This window comes from Hyperolius riggenbachi, chromosome 3 (genome assembly GCF_040937935.1).
Source record: "Hyperolius riggenbachi isolate aHypRig1 chromosome 3, aHypRig1.pri, whole genome shotgun sequence".
In the NCBI taxonomy this organism is placed as follows: domain Eukaryota; kingdom Metazoa; phylum Chordata; class Amphibia; order Anura; family Hyperoliidae; genus Hyperolius; species Hyperolius riggenbachi.
This window is the reverse complement of record NC_090648.1, coordinates 109157047-109174417: the sequence shown is the minus strand read 5'-3', so window position 1 is coordinate 109174417 and position 17371 is coordinate 109157047. Positions and strand designations below refer to the sequence as shown.

Here is a 17371-nt window from a genome sequence, read left to right as displayed (position 1 = left end):
GGGAAAAATTCCTTCCCGACTCCAAATGGCAGTCAGACGAATCCCTGGATCAGCTCTCCTGTGAATTGCCTAGTAATTCTGATCCTCCACCCCTTCCTATAGCCATATATTGTAGTATTCGTTCTCTTGTGGATGTTGTTTTACTTCTTTCCCTTTTGTAGAAACAAACAAAAACACACACACACACACACACACACACACACACACACACACACACACACACACACACACACACACACACACACACACACACACACACACACACACACACACACACACACACACACACACACACACACACACACACACACACACACACACACACACACACACACACACCAACTTAACAATAGTGATTTTTTTTTTGTATTTTTGTTTTTAAACTGCCTGTTTATTTTGTGGGCACTGATCCAGGGGAAGGCGAAAAACCTTTCAAGGCATGGGCCAATTAGCCTTAAAAGGGGAAAATTCCTTCCCGACTCCAGATGGCAAATGGCAATCAGACGAATCCCTGGATCAGCTCGCCCGGAAATTGCCTAGTAATTCTGAACCTCCCTCCCCCCCACCCCCCACCCCCCCAAAACAAACACAAACAAACACACACACACACACACACACACACACACACACACACACACACACACACACACACACACACACACACACACCCCAACTTAACAATAGTGATTTTTTTTTGTATTTTTGTTTTTAAACTGCCTGTTTATTTTGTGGGCACTGATCCAGGGGAAGGCGAAAAACCTTTCAAGGCATGGGCCAATTAGCCTTAAAAGGGGAAAATTCCTTCCCGACTCCAGATGGCAAATGGCAATCAGACGAATCCCTGGATCAGCTCGCCCGGAAATTGCCTAGTAATTCTGAACCTCCCTCCCCCCCACCCCCCACCCCCCCAAAACAAACACAAACACAAACAAACACACACACACACACACACACACACACACACACACACACACACACACACACACACACACACACACACACGGAACACACACACTTAATAATAGTAATTTTTTTGTGTTTTTCTTTTTTGTATTTTTTTTGTATTTTTGGTTTTAAACTAACCCCAACCTCCCCACCCCCCATTTTCCCCTAACTATAAAAGTATATGTTTTTTTTTTCTTCATTGGAGCAGGACGCCTTAATGATGGTCTGTCTGTAAATGAAAAAGAGGACAATAAAGTTAGTAAGAGTCCAAGGATATTGTATATAATCAGAAGATGGCTTACCTAGGCGGTCCTGGTGGCACTGCAGGTGAAGAAGCGTCTCACCCGTCTCCAAGCCCTGGCGCATCTGAAAAAGAAAGAATAAAGGTTGCGTCACATGAGGGAATAAGGACACATGTCAGGGATATGCCCCAGATACAAAGCTAACAACACCAATGACTTTCTGAAGCCTATAAAAAGTACATCAGTCCCCTCAGTGGGTACAGAGCGCAGGATGATGTGTGTACCTGAAGTCTCTGCTTTCTTTCTATTCTGCAGGCTGAGGCACTCCTCCATTATTCCCCTGCTGAGCCCTGTGAGGATGAGGAGGGGAACGCACAGAGCCACAGACTAATGGAGGAGAGGCAGCCCTGTGAGGCTGAGGAGGGGAACACACAGAGCCGCAGACTAATGGGGGAGAGGCAGCCCTGTGAGGATGAGGAGGGGAACACACAGAGCCACAGACTAATGGAGGAGAGGCAGCCCTGTGAGGATGAGGAGGGGAACGCACAGAGCCGCAGTCTAATGGAGGAGAGGCAGCCCTGTGAGGATGAGGAGGGGAACACACAGAGCCGCAGTCTAATGGGGGAGAGGCAGCCCTGTGAGGATGAGGAGGGGAACGCACAGAGCCGCAGTCTAATGGGGGAGAGGCAGCCCTGTGAGGATGAGGAGAGGAACACACAGAGCCACAGACTAATGGGGGAGAGGCAGCCCTGTGAGGATGAGGAGGGGAACGCACAGAGCCACAGCCTAATTGGGGAGAGGCAGCCCTGTGAGGATGAGGAGGGGAACGCACAGAGCCACAGACTAATGGAGGAGAGGCAGCCCTGTGAGGCTGAGGAGGGGAACACACAGAGCCACAGACTAATGGGGGAGAGGCAGCCCTGTGAGGATGAGGAGGGGAACGCACAGAGCCACAGACTAATGGAGGAGAGGCAGCCCTGTGAGGATGAGGAGGGGAACACACAGAGCCGCAGACTAATGGAGGAGAGGCAGCCCTGTGAGGATGAGGAGGGGAACACACAGAGCCGCAGTCTAATGGGGGAGAGGCAGCCCTGTGAGGATGAGGAGGGGAACACACAGAGACACAGACTAATGGAGGAGAGGCAGCCCTGTGAGGATGAGGAGGGGAACACACAGAGCCGCAGACTAATGGGGGGAGTGTGTCAGCCAGGACAGCCGAGTTGCTACACTGCCAATAACTCTGCAGGGGCCCCGGGACCACAATGCAGTTGGGTAATAAACATAAATATGGTGGCCTCCATATACCTCTCGCTTCCAATTCCCTTTAAAGGAGAATTTACCCGCATGGGAATTAAATAGGAAGAACTTTTTTTGTGGTTCAGGAATGATCAGCAACAATACCCCTCTAGTCATAATTCAGGCTAATACCTGCTAGAGAGCTCATTAGAGTGACAGATACCGTGACAGAGTTGCAGGGCTAATACAATCAGCCAGAGGAACAATAGACTCTGCCTGTGAGAACTTACAAGTAATATAAAGGTTCGTACACACGTCGAACTGTAACAAGCTACCAGTCATCAGACCCGTCCCGTTCTAATGAGAGTTTGCCGGTGTGTACAGTGTCATCAGGCTGATAAGGATAGCATATTGCAGCACATTTATATATTACACACACTTGTACACATTCCGGGAACAACGCCAGGGGTTTCCTCGCTTGTCCTGATATCGCTGCCGGTTACCACTGGGACCCGATAAAGCAAGTCGGCCCTACATCTTGCAGCATGTCCGATCGACTCATGTGACCAATTTCAACAAAAAATTGGTCGCATTGTCGGTTGAGCATGCAATTGGCGGCACCAATTTTCATCTGATTTTGATTATAATAATCAAATCGGATGGTTAATCGTCCGCCAAGTTGTCTGATGTATGGCCACCTTTAGACAGGATGCGCTTTGAGTCCTATGGGAGAAAAGCGCTTTACAAATGTTATTGTATTATTGTATTATAGCTTTTCAGGGACACAAAAAGCAGATTTCAGTGATCTTTGGAAGCAATTTAAATGCTAAGCAAAAAATATTTGAAAATTAACCACAGTAACTAAAGTTGAGGAACACTTTTATTGAATTCTTCACATAGTAGTTCTTTAAATTAGGATGAAAAACAAAACATATCCATTAAATGTGACTTGTCACCCTTCTGACAGGTTTCATGTAGACAGCTAAAAAACACCCCAGGGGAAGTATGTCCAGATCTGCCCTAATAGGAGGAATAACTACCCCCTCCACCATCACTCCACCACACAATCAGGGCCGGTTTCCACTACAAAGTGATGCGAATGCGGCTACCTCCCGATGCGGAAGTGTATTGGAGGAGATGGGAAGCGGCTGCGGACGTGCGAGAAGCATGCTGCAGATTCTCCGATCGCTCCGCACATCATGCACACACCGGAAACTCTTCCATTGCTGTGCATGTGTTTTAGGACACCTGCGGTGCGATGCGGCTATGTAGCCACATCGCACCACTCCTAGTGGAAACGGGCCCTCAGAGTCTTCCTGTACTGTCCCTGATCATTCCAGTCGGGAATAGCATGCAGGAGGAGGAGCTTATCACAACCCATTTGCATAGTGTTAGAGCCTTCAGCAGAGGTCACCCACTGTGGACCGACTCTCCACACTGATCAGTAGTGGTCAGTGTTGCTCTTTGAGATGCACATTGCTATAGGAGCCCCACTGTGTACTGTACAGAATCAGACTGGGAAGGTAGAACTGAGGTAGAGGTGATATGATGGCTGGGCAGTCATAAGCCATAGATTTAATCCTGATCTATCAGGAAGTGACATCACAAGGAGGGAGCCTATAGGAAGCGCTACAGATGGCCACACCTATAGACAGGTTACAGGACAACTTACCTTGCTCTCAGAGTCCTCCGCGGAGCTGGTGTTGGCTCTGCTGGTGGGGCCTCCGGTGGTGATCCCTCTGCTGGTCCTGGAGTGGGTGGCCTGGAAATGGAAAACAGAGGTAAGTGTAAGGAGGCTGTGGAAATCTTCAATGGATATAATACAATTCTTATCCTGTATAACCGGCTGGTGGGCAGATCCCATACATGGACACCAAATGGTCAATAAGATGCTAATTATTCTTGCATGCAAATTTGATATAAATTGTATGCAGCTTGGAATTGGGCCAATCAAAAATGACAGGAAGAACATTTGTTTTACCCAGTTCCAAGTTGCATGAAATTTGCATGCAAGCTGGAATTGTATGCATTTCACTAATATCTTGTGATTGGCTCCCATTGTTATCCTACACCTGCATCCATTTTATAAGCTAACCATCAAAGTCCATAATCATTACTAGCAAGTATTGGAGAATTACTTACCGGTCCTCTGCAGCTGGTGGCTGGTTGTCCTCTGCAGCTGGTGGCAGGATGTCCTCTGCAGCTGGTGGCGGTGGCTCGATGTCCTCTGCAGCTGGTGGCGGTGGCTCGATGTCCTCTGCAGCTGGTGGCGGTGGTGGCTGGACGCAACTGCAGAAAAAGTGAAAGAGAACTATCAGTCACACAGTAAATACTTTGTAGGGCTAAGGAAGGAAGAAATAGCTTGTAATCTGTTTATTCTCAAGAGACAGCAAGGAGATACATATATGTAAAGTACTTACGGTTCAGCGCTTCCATTCACTTGTTTGGCTAATAAAGTACTTACATTGGATCCTCGATGTAGTCGTCTCGGATCCTGCAAAAAATGATAAGAAATAGCAGGAATTAATATTTTTATTATTTATTGGATTTATATAGCGCCAACATATAACGCTGTGCTGATGCTAAATTACCTCCTTCCTCTAGTGCAAGGAGCTATAGACCCTCCGGACCACCCCCACCAGTCCTTTCCCCAATCACCCATGTCCCCCTCCAGCACCCAGGAAATAATAAGCTGCTGGGGGGGACAGGGATGATTGGGGGAAAGTATTGGAAAGGCTTAAAAGAGGCACTTTTTTCTAATGCATTTCTGCAGTAAGGTAAAGACTGAATTGCTGTACTGTGAATACTAATGTTCACCACTAGAGGGGCCTGGGGAGACCGCGTTCAGTCATGGAAGACTCCAATATAACACCTAGGCAAGGGCGTAGGAATAGTCATAGCAGCTGCTATGGGGCCCTGGAGCAGAGGGGGCCCAGGTGGTACTTGATGTATTCAAGTGACCATGTACTATATGCAGTGTAGATCACATGAGAATGCAAATCTCCCAGTTACCTCATATCCATAGGGGAGGGGTAGGTGGTCATATCCATAGGGGAGAGGTAGGTGGCCATATCCATAGGGGAGAGGTAGGTGGCCATATCCATAGGGGAGAGGTAGGTGGCCATATCCATAGGGTAGAGGTAGGTGGCCATATCCATAGGGTAGAGGTAGGTGGTCATAACTATAGGGTAGAGGTAGGTGGTCATATCCATAGGGTAGAGGTAGGTGGTCATATCCATAGGGGAGAGGTAGGTGGTCATATCCATAGGGGAGAGGTAGGTGGTCATATCCATAGGGGAGAGGTAGGTGGTCATATCCATAGGGGAGAGGTAGGTGGTCATATCCATAGGGGAGAGGTAAGTGGTCATATCCATAGGGGAGAGGTAGGTGGTCATATCCATAGGGGAGAGGTAGGTGGTCATATCCATAGGGGAGAGGTAGGTGGCCATACCCATAGGGGAGAGGTAGGTGGTCATATCCATAGGGGAGAGGTAGGTGGTCATATCCATAGGGGAGAGGTAGGTGGTCATATCCATAGGGGAGAGGTAAGTGGTCATATCCATAGGGGAGAGGTAAGTGGTCATATCCATAGGGGAGAGGTAGGTGGTCATGTCCATAGGGGAGAGGTAGGTGGTCATATCCATAGGGGAGAGGTAGGTGGTCATATCCATAGGGGAGAGGTAGGTGGCCATACCCATAGGGTAGAGGTAGGTGGTCATATCCATAGGGGAGAGGTAGGTGGCATTTCCCAAGTATGCCTCCAATTCATGGCCCCATGAAAGTTTTGCTATGGGGCCCCATAATGTCTAGCTACACCACTGCACCTGGGCATTCGCTACCTAAATACCTCCTTGTATCACTGAGGGCCCAAAGGTAAGAGGGGTGTCTGCCATCCCCAGTGCTAATGGGGGAAATAGTGGAGCTGCTTGTGTATTGCTGTGTATTGTGTATATGGTAATACTCACCTCTTCACCACTTTCCTCCAGGCATCTTCCTCGTCGTCTCTATAAAAGGAAACAAATATAAAATGAGGTTACAATCCTTGTACAGCAATCTATTGCAGGTCAGACTATAAGATTCAGGTAATACTTACGTGAGGGGGGGCACCGGGTGCATCTCCATGGCAAATATGAGGTCAGCAGCCACGGCGGTGATGATCCTAGGAAATAAGACAAAGGGCGAGGCGTAACTTTTTATGTTATTGATGAATAAACTCAAAGGTAATACTTACACAGCAACTCAAGAATGGAAAGGAGTCCGGATAAGTGGCTGGAGGCTGGAATGTAATACATGTAATGGAGACACGTGATCACAGGGCCAGCTTATAGCATGGCAGATGTTATAGAGCATTAGTAGTGGGTCTCTTTCACACCATCCCTGTATATCTCCATGGCTATACAATGTCATGTAGAACAGGTAGGTGATTGGACACGCTGTTGTCTATAAAATGTCCCAGAGAGCTGATTGGTCAGTGGTAATACTTACCCCCACAGGTTCTCGGGTGTTGGGGTCTGCATGTCTTCGTAAGATCTGCAGGGAATAAAGCAGACATAATCTCAGCATACAAGTAAAAGACAACCAACTGCATCTTACAAGTATTGCCTGTGTGTGTCCTGCCCATCTGACTGCACACGTATCTGACAACTAACTGCAACTTACAAGGATTGCCTGTGTGTGTCCCACCCATCTGACTGCACACGTATCTGACAACCAACTGCATCTTACAAGTATTGCCTGTGTGTGTCCCGCCCATCTAAATGCACACGTATCTGACAACTAACTGCATCTTACAAGTATTGCCTGTGTGTCCCCCGCCCATCTGACTGCACACGTATCTGACAACTAACTGCATCCCAGTCTACACAGACTATCATGGAATCTTGATGCAGCCCCCTCCTATCATGTCACCACCCCCTCCCATTAGATTGTAAGCCTTTGGCAGGGCCCTCCCTCCTTGTGTATCCTATCTGATTGTGCGTTCTGCTCATCGATTAACATGAACTTGCATTACTCAGACTACTACTCTAGTGCATGATCTGGCATTGTGTGTCTTATTGCTTATTCCCTGTATTGTGTTGTCTGTAACCCCTATTATCAATGTCTGCAACCTAATTTATTGTACAGCGCTGCGTAATGTTGGTGCTATATAAATCCAATAAATAACAATAATTAAATACTTACGGCATCGGTCCATGGTTTCTGGTCAGGCGGTTCTGCACGATGGCCAGGCCAATCCTAAGGAATACAGGAGACAGAATGATTACATGAGCCATCATATTATCATAGCACATCTGTATATAGTCAGATCTGAGCAGTATTAGTGACCTCGGCCTCATCCTGTAATGAAGTGATGTGTGATGATTTCATATGTTCACCTTCCCACAATAACATTACACATACAGTAAAAACATTTTATAAACAAAAAGTGAATAGTAGATGAGATACTCACTCGACACTTGGTTCGTCCAGGATGTCCCTGATGAAGAGGGCGGAAGCCAAACGAGTAGCTAGGTAGCTGAGGGATGAAAGAGAGAATAATGAGCTATCTTTGCTTGAAATGGGACTCTGACATGTTTTGAACATGTACAACAGCAATCTTTCCATCTTCTGAACAATACGGGAACGCAAGTCAGTGAAGGTGAGAAAACTGCTATCACTAGTCTATGATAATGGCCTCAATTCACTACGATTATACTGGAGCTAATAAGGCAAGAGAAAACTTGCTACAAACAGTGAGAGAGTTAGCTTATCTCTTCATTCCTTAACCAGCTGAGCGGTCTGGACGAGCTCAGCTCGTCCAACACCGCCAGCGGCTGCCGCTCAGGCCCTGCTGGGCCGATTTTGATGAAATAAAAAGCAGCACACGCAGCCGGCACTTTGCCAGCCGCGTGTGCTGCCTGATCGCCGCCGCTCTGCGGCGATTCGCCGCGAGCAGCGGCGAAAGAGGGCCCCCCTAGCCGCCTGAGCCCTGCGCAGCCGGAACAAAAAGTTCCGGCCAGCGCTAAGGGCTGGATCGGAGGCGGCTGACGTCACGACGTCGGCTGACGTCGATGACGTCACTCCGCTCGTCGCTATGGCGACGATATAAGCAAAACAAGGAAGGCCGCTCATTGCGGCCTTCCTTGTTTATTCTGGGCGCCGGAGGCGATCGGAAGATCGCCTCCGGAGCGCCCTCTAGTGGGCTTTCATGCAGCCAACTTTCAGTTGGCTGCATGAAATAGTTTTTTTTTTATTTAAAAAAAACCCTCCCGCAGCCACCCTGGCGATTTAATCAGAACGCCAGGGTGGTTAAGTTACCTCCTCTGTAGTTAAAGAGGCACTATGGCGAAAAATTGTAAAATTTAAAATATGTGCAAACACAGACAAATAAGAAGTACGTTTTTTCCAGAGTAAAATGAGCCATAAATTACTTTTCTCCTATGTTGCTGTCACTTACAGTAGGCAGTAGAAATCTGACAGAAGTGACAGGTTTTGGACTAGTCCATCTCTCTCTCTCTCTCTATCGATATATATCCATCCCATGTTTTTACCCTCTAAACTCTAAAGGTGCGTCTTATATTCTGAAAAATATGGTATATCACACATAGAACGCATGTATATCACACATCTGTTTATACTATAAGTGAAAATAAACAGGTAAAACTAAAAAATTTTGAATATCGTGCAAAAATCCATTCATTTTAGTCATTCAAATTAAAAGGTGAAACGGATACATGAAATAAGAACCCATTGCAGGTGTTTCGGATTAATTAGCTGATTAGAGTCTGACACTGAGCCTAGAATATGGAACATTTTCACAATATTCTAATGGTCTGAGATTTTGATTTCGGGGTTTTCATAAACTGTAAGCCATAATCATCAAAATGATAACAAATTAAGGCTTGAAATATCTTGCTTTGCATATAATGGGTCTATTTCATATATTAGTTTAACTTTTTAAGTTGAATTACTGACATAAATTAACTTTTGAGCGATATTCTAATTTTTCGAGTTGCACCTGTAGGCTTTGTAGACAAAGAAAAATGACTTACAGCTCGTCTCTTTCAAGGCCTGAAAATAAAAGAGAGAACATGAGTGAGATTATCCAGAAATATCAGGCACAGAATAGAGTATTGTAGGCTTTGTGGGATAAGCTGGTCCTCCCCTATAGTAATAATAGTGTCCTGCACTGACTAGACGATTGTCGTCACCAGGGCCAGGACAAGGTCCCCCCATTCAATTGTGGTCACCCCAGTATAGGTAAGAAATGCACCTGCAGTAATAAAAAACAACTACACCTTTCCCCCAGTATAGGTAGCCAGATGTGCCTCCAGTATTATGTAGCCCCCACACCCAGCAAAGGTAGCCAGATGTGCCACCAGTAATACATAGCCTAACCCAGGCATGGGCAAACTCGGCCCTCCAGCTGTTACAGAACTACAAGTCCCACAATGCATTTGCCTTTATGAGTCATGACTGTGGCTGTCAGACTCCTGCAATGCATTGTGGGACTTGTAGTTCCGTAACAGCTGGAGGGCCGAGTTTGTCCATGCCTGGCCTAACTCCACCCAGAATAGGTAGCCAAACTGCCTTCACACACCCAGTATAAGTTGTCAGATGTGTTTCCAGTATTAGATAATCACCCAACCCAGTGTAGTTGGCCAGGTGTGTCTACAATATTAGGTACCCTTTCTCCTCAGTATAGATAGCAGATGTTCCCCCAGTATTAGGTAGCCCCTCCTCAGTATAGCTAGCAGACATGCCCCCAGTATTAGGTAGTCCCCTTCCTTACTAAAGATATCAGATGTGCCCCCAGTATTAGGTAGCCCCCTCCTCAGTATAGATAGCAGATGTGCCCCCAGTATTAGGTAGCCCCCTCCTCAGTATAGATATCAGATGTGCCCCCAGTATTAGGTAGCCCCCTCCTCACTATAGATAGCAGATGTGCCCCCAGTATTAGAAAGTCTCCCTCCTCAGTATAGATAGCAGATGTGCCCCCAGTATTAGGTAGCCTCCCTTCTCAGTATAGATAGCAGATGTGCCCCCAGTATTAGGTAGCCCCCTCCTCACTATAGATAGCAGATATGCCCCCAGTATTAGAAAGTCTCCCTCCTCAGTATAGATAGCAGATGTGCCCCCAGTATTAGGTAGCCTCCCTTCTCAGTATAGATAGCAGATGTGCCCCCAGTATTAGGTAGCCCCCTCCTCAGTATAGATAGCAGATGTGCCCCCAGTATTAGGTAGCCCCCTCCTCAGTATAGATAGCAGATGTGCCCCCAGTATTAGGTAGCCCCCTCCTCAGTATAAATAGCAGATGTGCCCCCAGTATTAGGTAGCCCCCTCCTCAGTATAGATAGCAGATGTGCCCCCAGTATTAGGTAGCCCCCTCCTCAGTATAGATAGCAGATGTGCCCCCAGCATTAGGTAGCCCACCCTCCTCAGTATAGATAGCAGATGTGCCCCCAGTATTAGGTAGCCCCCTCCTCAGTATAGATAGCAGCTGTGCCCTCAGTATTAGGTAGCCCCCTCCTCGGTATAGATATCAGATGTGCCCCCAGTATTAGGTAGCCCCCTCCTCAGTATAGATGGCAGATGTGCCCCCAGTATTAGGTAGTCCCCTCCTTAGTATAGATAGCAGATGTGCCCCCAGTATTAGGTAGCCCCTCCTCAGTATAGATATCAGATGTGCCCCCAGTATTAGGTAGCCCCCTCCTCAGTATAGATAGCAGATGCGCCCCCAGTATTAGGTAACCTCCTCAGTATAGATAGCAGATGTGCCCCCAGTATTAGGTAACCTCCTCAGTATAGATATCAGATGTGCCCCCAGTATTAGGTAGCCCCCTCCTCAGTATAGATATCAGATGTGCCCCCAGTATTAGGTAGCCCCCTCCTTAGTATAGATAGCAGATGTGCCCCAGTATTAGGTAGCCCCCTTCTCAGTATAGATAGCAGATATGCCCCAGTATTAGGTAGCCCCTTCCTCAGTATAGATATCAGATGTGCCCCCAGTATTAGGTAGCCCCTCCTCAGTATAGATAGCAGATGTGCCCCCAGTATTAGGTAACCTCCTCAGTATAGATATCAGATGTGCCCCCAGTATTAGGTAGCCCCCTCCTCAGTATAGATATCAGATGTGCCCCAGTATTAGGTAGCCCCCTTCTCAGTATAGATAGCAGATGTGCCCCCAGTATTAGGTAGCCCCTTCCTCAGTATAGATATCAGATGTGCCCCCAGTATTAGGTAGCCCCTCCTCAGTATAGATAGCAGATGTGCCCCCAGTATTAGGTAGCCCCCTCCTCAGTATAGATGGTAGATGTGAGTAAACTCTCGATCAGACTCCAATTGTAGCTCTGCCATTACCGTTGCTGGTCCTGTGTGTGTACAAGACTCATACTTACAGTCCAGATATCCGCCATTTTCAAAATCAGACTGAAAAGAGAAAAGTGGAAAGACACAAGTTAGTATTTCATGTTTTTACATTATATTCAACAACAACAACAACAACAACAACTTTCATCCATTCCTCACATGCCATGTCGGGTGTACTTACTGAGTCACTGTCTGAAACCTCACGGTCCTCACTGTAATGAGAGAAACAAAAACTGTGTCAGATACAGGAAGAGTAAAGTAACACAAATAGCAATACTAGGGAGCCTCTGTGGTAATCCATCACCCCCCTCCCCAGACAGTATTAGGTAGGTTCTGTGGTCTCTTGTTACATCCCTCCTCCCAGGTAGCAGCATTAGGTAGCCTTTGTGGCCCCCTCCATCACCCCCACCCCATACAGTAGTATTAGGTAGCACTTGTGCCCCCTTATCATTCCCAAATTATAGTATTAGGAAGCTTTTGGGTCTGCCCACCCCGATAGTAGTAGTAAGTCATTTTTGGCCCACTCTTAATGCCCAGATAGTTGTATTAGGTAACCTTTTAAGCCCCCCTCCATAGTAGTATTCAGTAGCCTTTGTACATCCCCCTCCATAGTAGTAATAGGTAGCCTTTCTGCTCCCCCATGGAAATATTATGTACACTTTGTACACCCTCAATAGTAGTATTAGGTACCCTTTGTACACTCCTTATAATAGTCTTAGGTGATCTTTGTGCACCCCCATAGTAGTATTAGACAGACTTCATGCACCTCTCATAATAGTATTAGGTAGCCTTCATGTACCCCCCATAGTAGTATTAGGTAGCCTTCGTGTACCCGCCATAGTAGTGTTAGGTAGTCTTTGTGCACCCCCATAGTAGTATTAGGTAGCCTTCATGCACCCCCCCCCCCCCCGATAGTAGTATTAGGTAGTCTTTGTGCACCCCCATAGTAGTATTAGGTAGCCTTCATGCCCCCCCCCCCCCCCCCCCCCCATAGTAGTATTAGGTAGCCCTTGTGCACCACCCATAATAGTATTAGGTAGCCTTCATCCACCCCCCATAGTAGTATAAGGTAGTCTTTGTGCACTCCCCATAGTAGTATTAGGTAGTCTTTGTGCACCCCCATAGTAGTATTAGGTAGCCTTCATGCATCCCGCATAGTAGTATTAAGTAGCCTTTCTGCACCCCCATAGTAGTATTATGTAGTCTTCATGCACCCCCCATAGTAGTATTAAGTAGCATTTGTGCACCGCCCATAGTAGTATTAGGTAGTCTTTGTGCACCCTCCATAGTAGTATTGGGTAGTCTTTGTGCACCCCCCATAGTATTAGGTAGTCTTCATGCACCTCCCCATAGTAGTATTAGGCAGTCTTTGTGCACCGCCCATGGTTATACTCACATGTCTATATCAAGGTCTATAAGAGAGAAAAAAAACAGGAAAGTAAATTCACCGGCTACTGCCGCTCTATATGGACATCAATCTATTACCTCTATATAAAGACACTTGGTGAGATGCTGCACATGTATTGATATACTTACACAATCTGCAGGCTAGTGTCCGAATGATCCACTGTTCGGATTGGAAACTCCCTATATAAGAAAGAAAGCAAGACATTATTAGCTATTGCTAATGTTACAGGAGGGTTACTGAACAGCATATGGATATACTCACAACATGGATGGAGGGCTCAAAGTTTTCGGGTCCTCAAGGTCAGACATAATTCTGTAGAGAAAAGAACAAAAGAAACATTAAGATCACATGGTCTGTATGACGTCACATCAGCCATAGTGATGTAATAAAATTTTCCAATGCACAATATTACATTATAAATTGAGAACCCCGAACTACACTCTGAGCCGCAGCCCGGAAGGGTATATGCAAAGAGGGCATCAGGATCCGGCCACATGTAGCCCGTCTTCTTATACTGGGGGAGCACTCTCTGGCTACTTATAGTGGGGGGCCTCTCAGGCAAGCTATACTGGAAGGTCTCTCTGGCTAACTATACTGGGGAGAGCACTCTCTGGCTACCTATACTGGGGGGAGATTTCTCTGGCTACCTATACTGGGGGGAGATTTCTCTGGCTACCTATACTGGGGGGGGGAGCACTTTCTGTCTACCTATAGTAGGGGGCTCTCTGGCTACTTATAGTGGGGGCCTCTCAGGCTAGCTATACTGGGGAAGCACTCTCTGGCTACCTATAGTAGGGGGCTCTCTGGCTACTTATACTGGGCAAGCACTCTCTGGCTTCCTATAGTGGGGGGCCTCTCAGGCTAGCTATACTGGGCAAGCACTCTATGGCTACCTATAGTGGGGACCTATCTGGCTATCTAAAGTGTGGGGGAGGGGGGGTCTCTGGCTACCTATAGTGGGGACCTCTCTGGCTACTTATACTGGGGGAAACACTCTCTGGCTACTGGCTACCTATAGTGTGGGGGAGGGGGGCTCTCTGGCTACCTATAGTGTGTGTGTGTGGGGGGCATGTGTCTCTGGCTACTTATACTGGAAGAAACACTCTCTGGCTACCTATAGTGGGGGGGGGGCTCTCTGGCTACCTATAGTGGGGACCTCTCTGGCTACTTATACTGGGGGAAACACTCTCTGGCTACCTATAGTGGGGGGGGGGGGGGGCTCTCTGGCTACCTATAGTGGGGACCTCTCTGGCTACTTATACTGGGGGAAAAAGACTCTCTGGCTACCTATAGTGTGTGTGTGTGTGTGTGGGGGGGGGGGGGTGTCTCTGGCTACTTATACTGGAAGAAACACTCTCTGGCTACCTATAGTGGGGGGGGGGGGGCTCTCTGGCTACCTATAGTGGGGACCTCTCTGGCTACTTATACTGGGGGAAACACTCTCTGGCTACCTATAGTGGGGGGGGGGGGGCTCTCTGGCTACCTATAGTGGGGACCTCTCTGGCTACTTATACTGGGGGAAAAACACTCTCTGGCTACCTATAGTTGGGGGGGGCTCTCTGGCTACCTATAGTGGGGAACTCTCTGGCTACTTATACTGGGGGAAACACTCTCTGGCTACATATTGTGTGTGGGGGGGGCCTCTCTGGCTACCTACACGAGGCCAGCAGGGTGGTGGCTCACCCTACTGCTGCTGAAATTGTGGGCAGCTTTAAATACTTTTCCCCCTTTGAGTCGGAGGAACCCGGAGAGACACATAATTCGGGGTTCCAAATTGCAATGAAAATCCCACTGCACCGCTATAGTGTAATAACATTACATCTACGGTGGAACTCAAATCAGGCACTATGCAATTGCGAGCATGCGATGAAACCATCTGGGCAGTGTGAGATCTCTGTTATTGGAGAACCTCGTTCCACCCTGCCAGGGGAGCATACAGGGATGCCACTAGACTTTCAGGGAAAACTTTTTAAGGGAGGGGGGACCACAGGTCGAATGGGAAAATGTTATAGAGTAAAACTACATAATGGGGATGCAGTGAGAACTATTACAATATACTGTTTAACCACGCCCACTTTTAAGATGACACTTTCTACATAATACAATTGTTAATTAACCTCCCCCTCTAAACTTTCTCCCTAATTTTTATCATTAAAAATACTCTCAATATTTTCTCATTTTAAAGTGAAAAGTGTACACTGTAGCAAAAAACATCTTTATTTCAGAGTCAAATATCATCATCATAAACTGTGACAGGAAAATAATTTGTTTTATAGTAAATAGGAGAAAAAGCCCCCTCCCCCAATTGATAAAGTTATTACTAATTAAATAGGGACATAGCTGAAAAGTCAAAACTGCTCTGGTCCATAAGGGAAAACGAGGTCTGGATGCAAAGTGGTTAAAGCCCTGCCCACTTTTAACCTGTTGCCGACTGCTACACGCCAATTGGTGTGAGCAGTGCGGCAGCCCCAGGACCGCTCTATTGGCGTGAGCGGCTGTCTATGGGGCTAGCAGGAGATCACGTGCATGCTGCGCCCGCATCTCCTGCTCGGGGGGGCGGAGCTCCGTCCCGCCTTCAGTCTCCGAGCGGCTATTGCCGTCTAATTACTTTGTACAGCGCTGCGATCTATAGCAGCGCTGTACTGGGGACAGCCGTGTGACACAGCTGTCCCCCTGGGACACAGGGAAGCGATCCGCTGTGATAAGCCGATCGCGCTGACAGGCTGGCGGGGGAAGGGAGGGTTATACAGTTGATATAAAAAAAAGCAAAATGTTATTGAAAAAATAACATAAATAAATATTTATAAAAAAAACAAAAACACTGGGGGGGGGGGGGGGGGGGGGGGCGATCAGACCCCACCAACAGAGCTCTGTTGGTGGGGAGAAAAGGGCGGGGATCACTTGTGTGCTGTGTTGTTTTTGCCTTAAAGATGCAGTGGCCTATTTAATTAAAAATGGCCTGGTCACTGGGGGGTGGGGGGTGGGTTTAACACTGCCGTCCTCAAGTGGTTAAACCATAACTAATAATACTTTCTAGGCACCTTTTATTTCCCTTGTTTACTTGTGGACGTGTTTTTACAATCATTGCAGTTCTACGGAAAAAGAAAATAAATAATGCACAAAAATATACCTTCATTACAAAATTGCCTTCCATCACCATACAGTGTAGCAGTAAGGTCTGGTTCACATTAGAGTTAAAAAACGGTCTGTTCCTGGATCGAAAGGGAACGGATCATAACGGATGGGATCAGATCCAATGTTAACCCGTTTACATCCGTCCGTTCAAACGGATCCGTTTCCGCATGATCCGCTGAAAGGATCGCACGTTTCCTGCTGCACCAATTTTTCAGGACCGCTGAGCCCAGCAGGACAGAAACGGAAGCTGAAGCACTGCAGTGGGGCAATGAGAAAACGGAAAGTTTCTTCACACTAGTGAAAAAACTGACCGTTCTAAACAGAAAAATACACTTTAGGGTTGGGGGTCTGGAGGGAGGGAGGGGGGGGGGGGGGATAATGGAACATAAGCAGCGGAAAGATAATGGAGTAGCAACGTAGTGAAAACAGATCCAATTGGCCGGTGATAAGATCTATTTTCACTGATCCGTTTGCCACTTCAACGCAAGTGTGAACCAGGCCTTACACAATTTAAGTTTTACAATAAATGGGATAACAGCCAGAGAGTTTATTATCTACTGTAGCACTTCTACAATAATAATGGGTGAAAACTGAGAAACTGTATTTTTTCATGTTTTTCTTCTTTCTCTCTTTTATATGCATATGAAATAAAAACTCCTGAGGGGGAAAAAACTCAAAGGATGTCTAGTTTGTACTGAAAAAAATGCTTTATAGATCACTAAAGGTGCCCATACATCAACTGTATGGGCAGATCCACCAAGAGACAGATCTCTCTCTGATTGAATGTGATCGGAGAGAGATCTGTTGCCTGCCCATACACCACAGGCCAATTCCTGATCGATTTCACCATGAAATCTCTCGGGAATCGGTCTTGTGACACCACATCCTGGGTGCGTGTGATGTCACACATGCCCACGTTGGGCCGGCAATCACGTGGGGCGAGTGTAACACAGAGCCAGCGATGGGCATGTAAAGTATACTGCAACAGGCATCAGGGGGGACATTTTACATTGGGGAGTGCCAGAGCTTCCGTTGCATTTGTCTCTCGTCCCGAAAT

At 47.0% G+C, this 17371-nt stretch overlaps 1 protein-coding gene across 1 annotated transcript; it reads right to left on the bottom strand.

Annotated features, from left to right (window-relative positions):
• Nucleotides 1-944: 944 nt before the first annotated feature.
• Nucleotides 945-13456, bottom strand: LOC137561102 (tropomyosin-1, isoforms 33/34-like). Its single transcript, XM_068272356.1, has 15 exons — nucleotides 13441-13456; nucleotides 13308-13358; nucleotides 13168-13183; nucleotides 11953-11983; nucleotides 11801-11831; nucleotides 9455-9473; nucleotides 7873-7938; nucleotides 7605-7658; nucleotides 6909-6953; nucleotides 6517-6582; nucleotides 6389-6427; nucleotides 4888-4917; nucleotides 4566-4712; nucleotides 4096-4185; nucleotides 945-1311 (listed from the first exon to the last, which is right to left on the bottom strand). The coding sequence occupies exons 8-15, from the start codon at nucleotides 7607-7609 to the stop codon at nucleotides 1248-1250; spliced, it is 486 nt and encodes a 161-aa protein (XP_068128457.1). The 5' UTR covers nucleotides 7610-7658; nucleotides 7873-7938; nucleotides 9455-9473; nucleotides 11801-11831; nucleotides 11953-11983; nucleotides 13168-13183; nucleotides 13308-13358; nucleotides 13441-13456; the 3' UTR covers nucleotides 945-1247.
• Between the last annotated feature and the right edge of the window lie 3915 nt (nucleotides 13457-17371).

Coding starts and splice junctions, on each gene's coding strand:
- LOC137561102 (XM_068272356.1), bottom strand. Junction 6,428..6,516: donor CACCCGGTGCCCCCCCTCAC/GTAAGTATTACC, acceptor TTCCTTTTATAG/AGACGACGAGGAAGATGCCT. Junction 4,186..4,565: donor CCACCAGCTGCAGAGGACCG/GTAAGTAATTCT, acceptor TTCCATTTCCAG/GCCACCCACTCCAGGACCAG.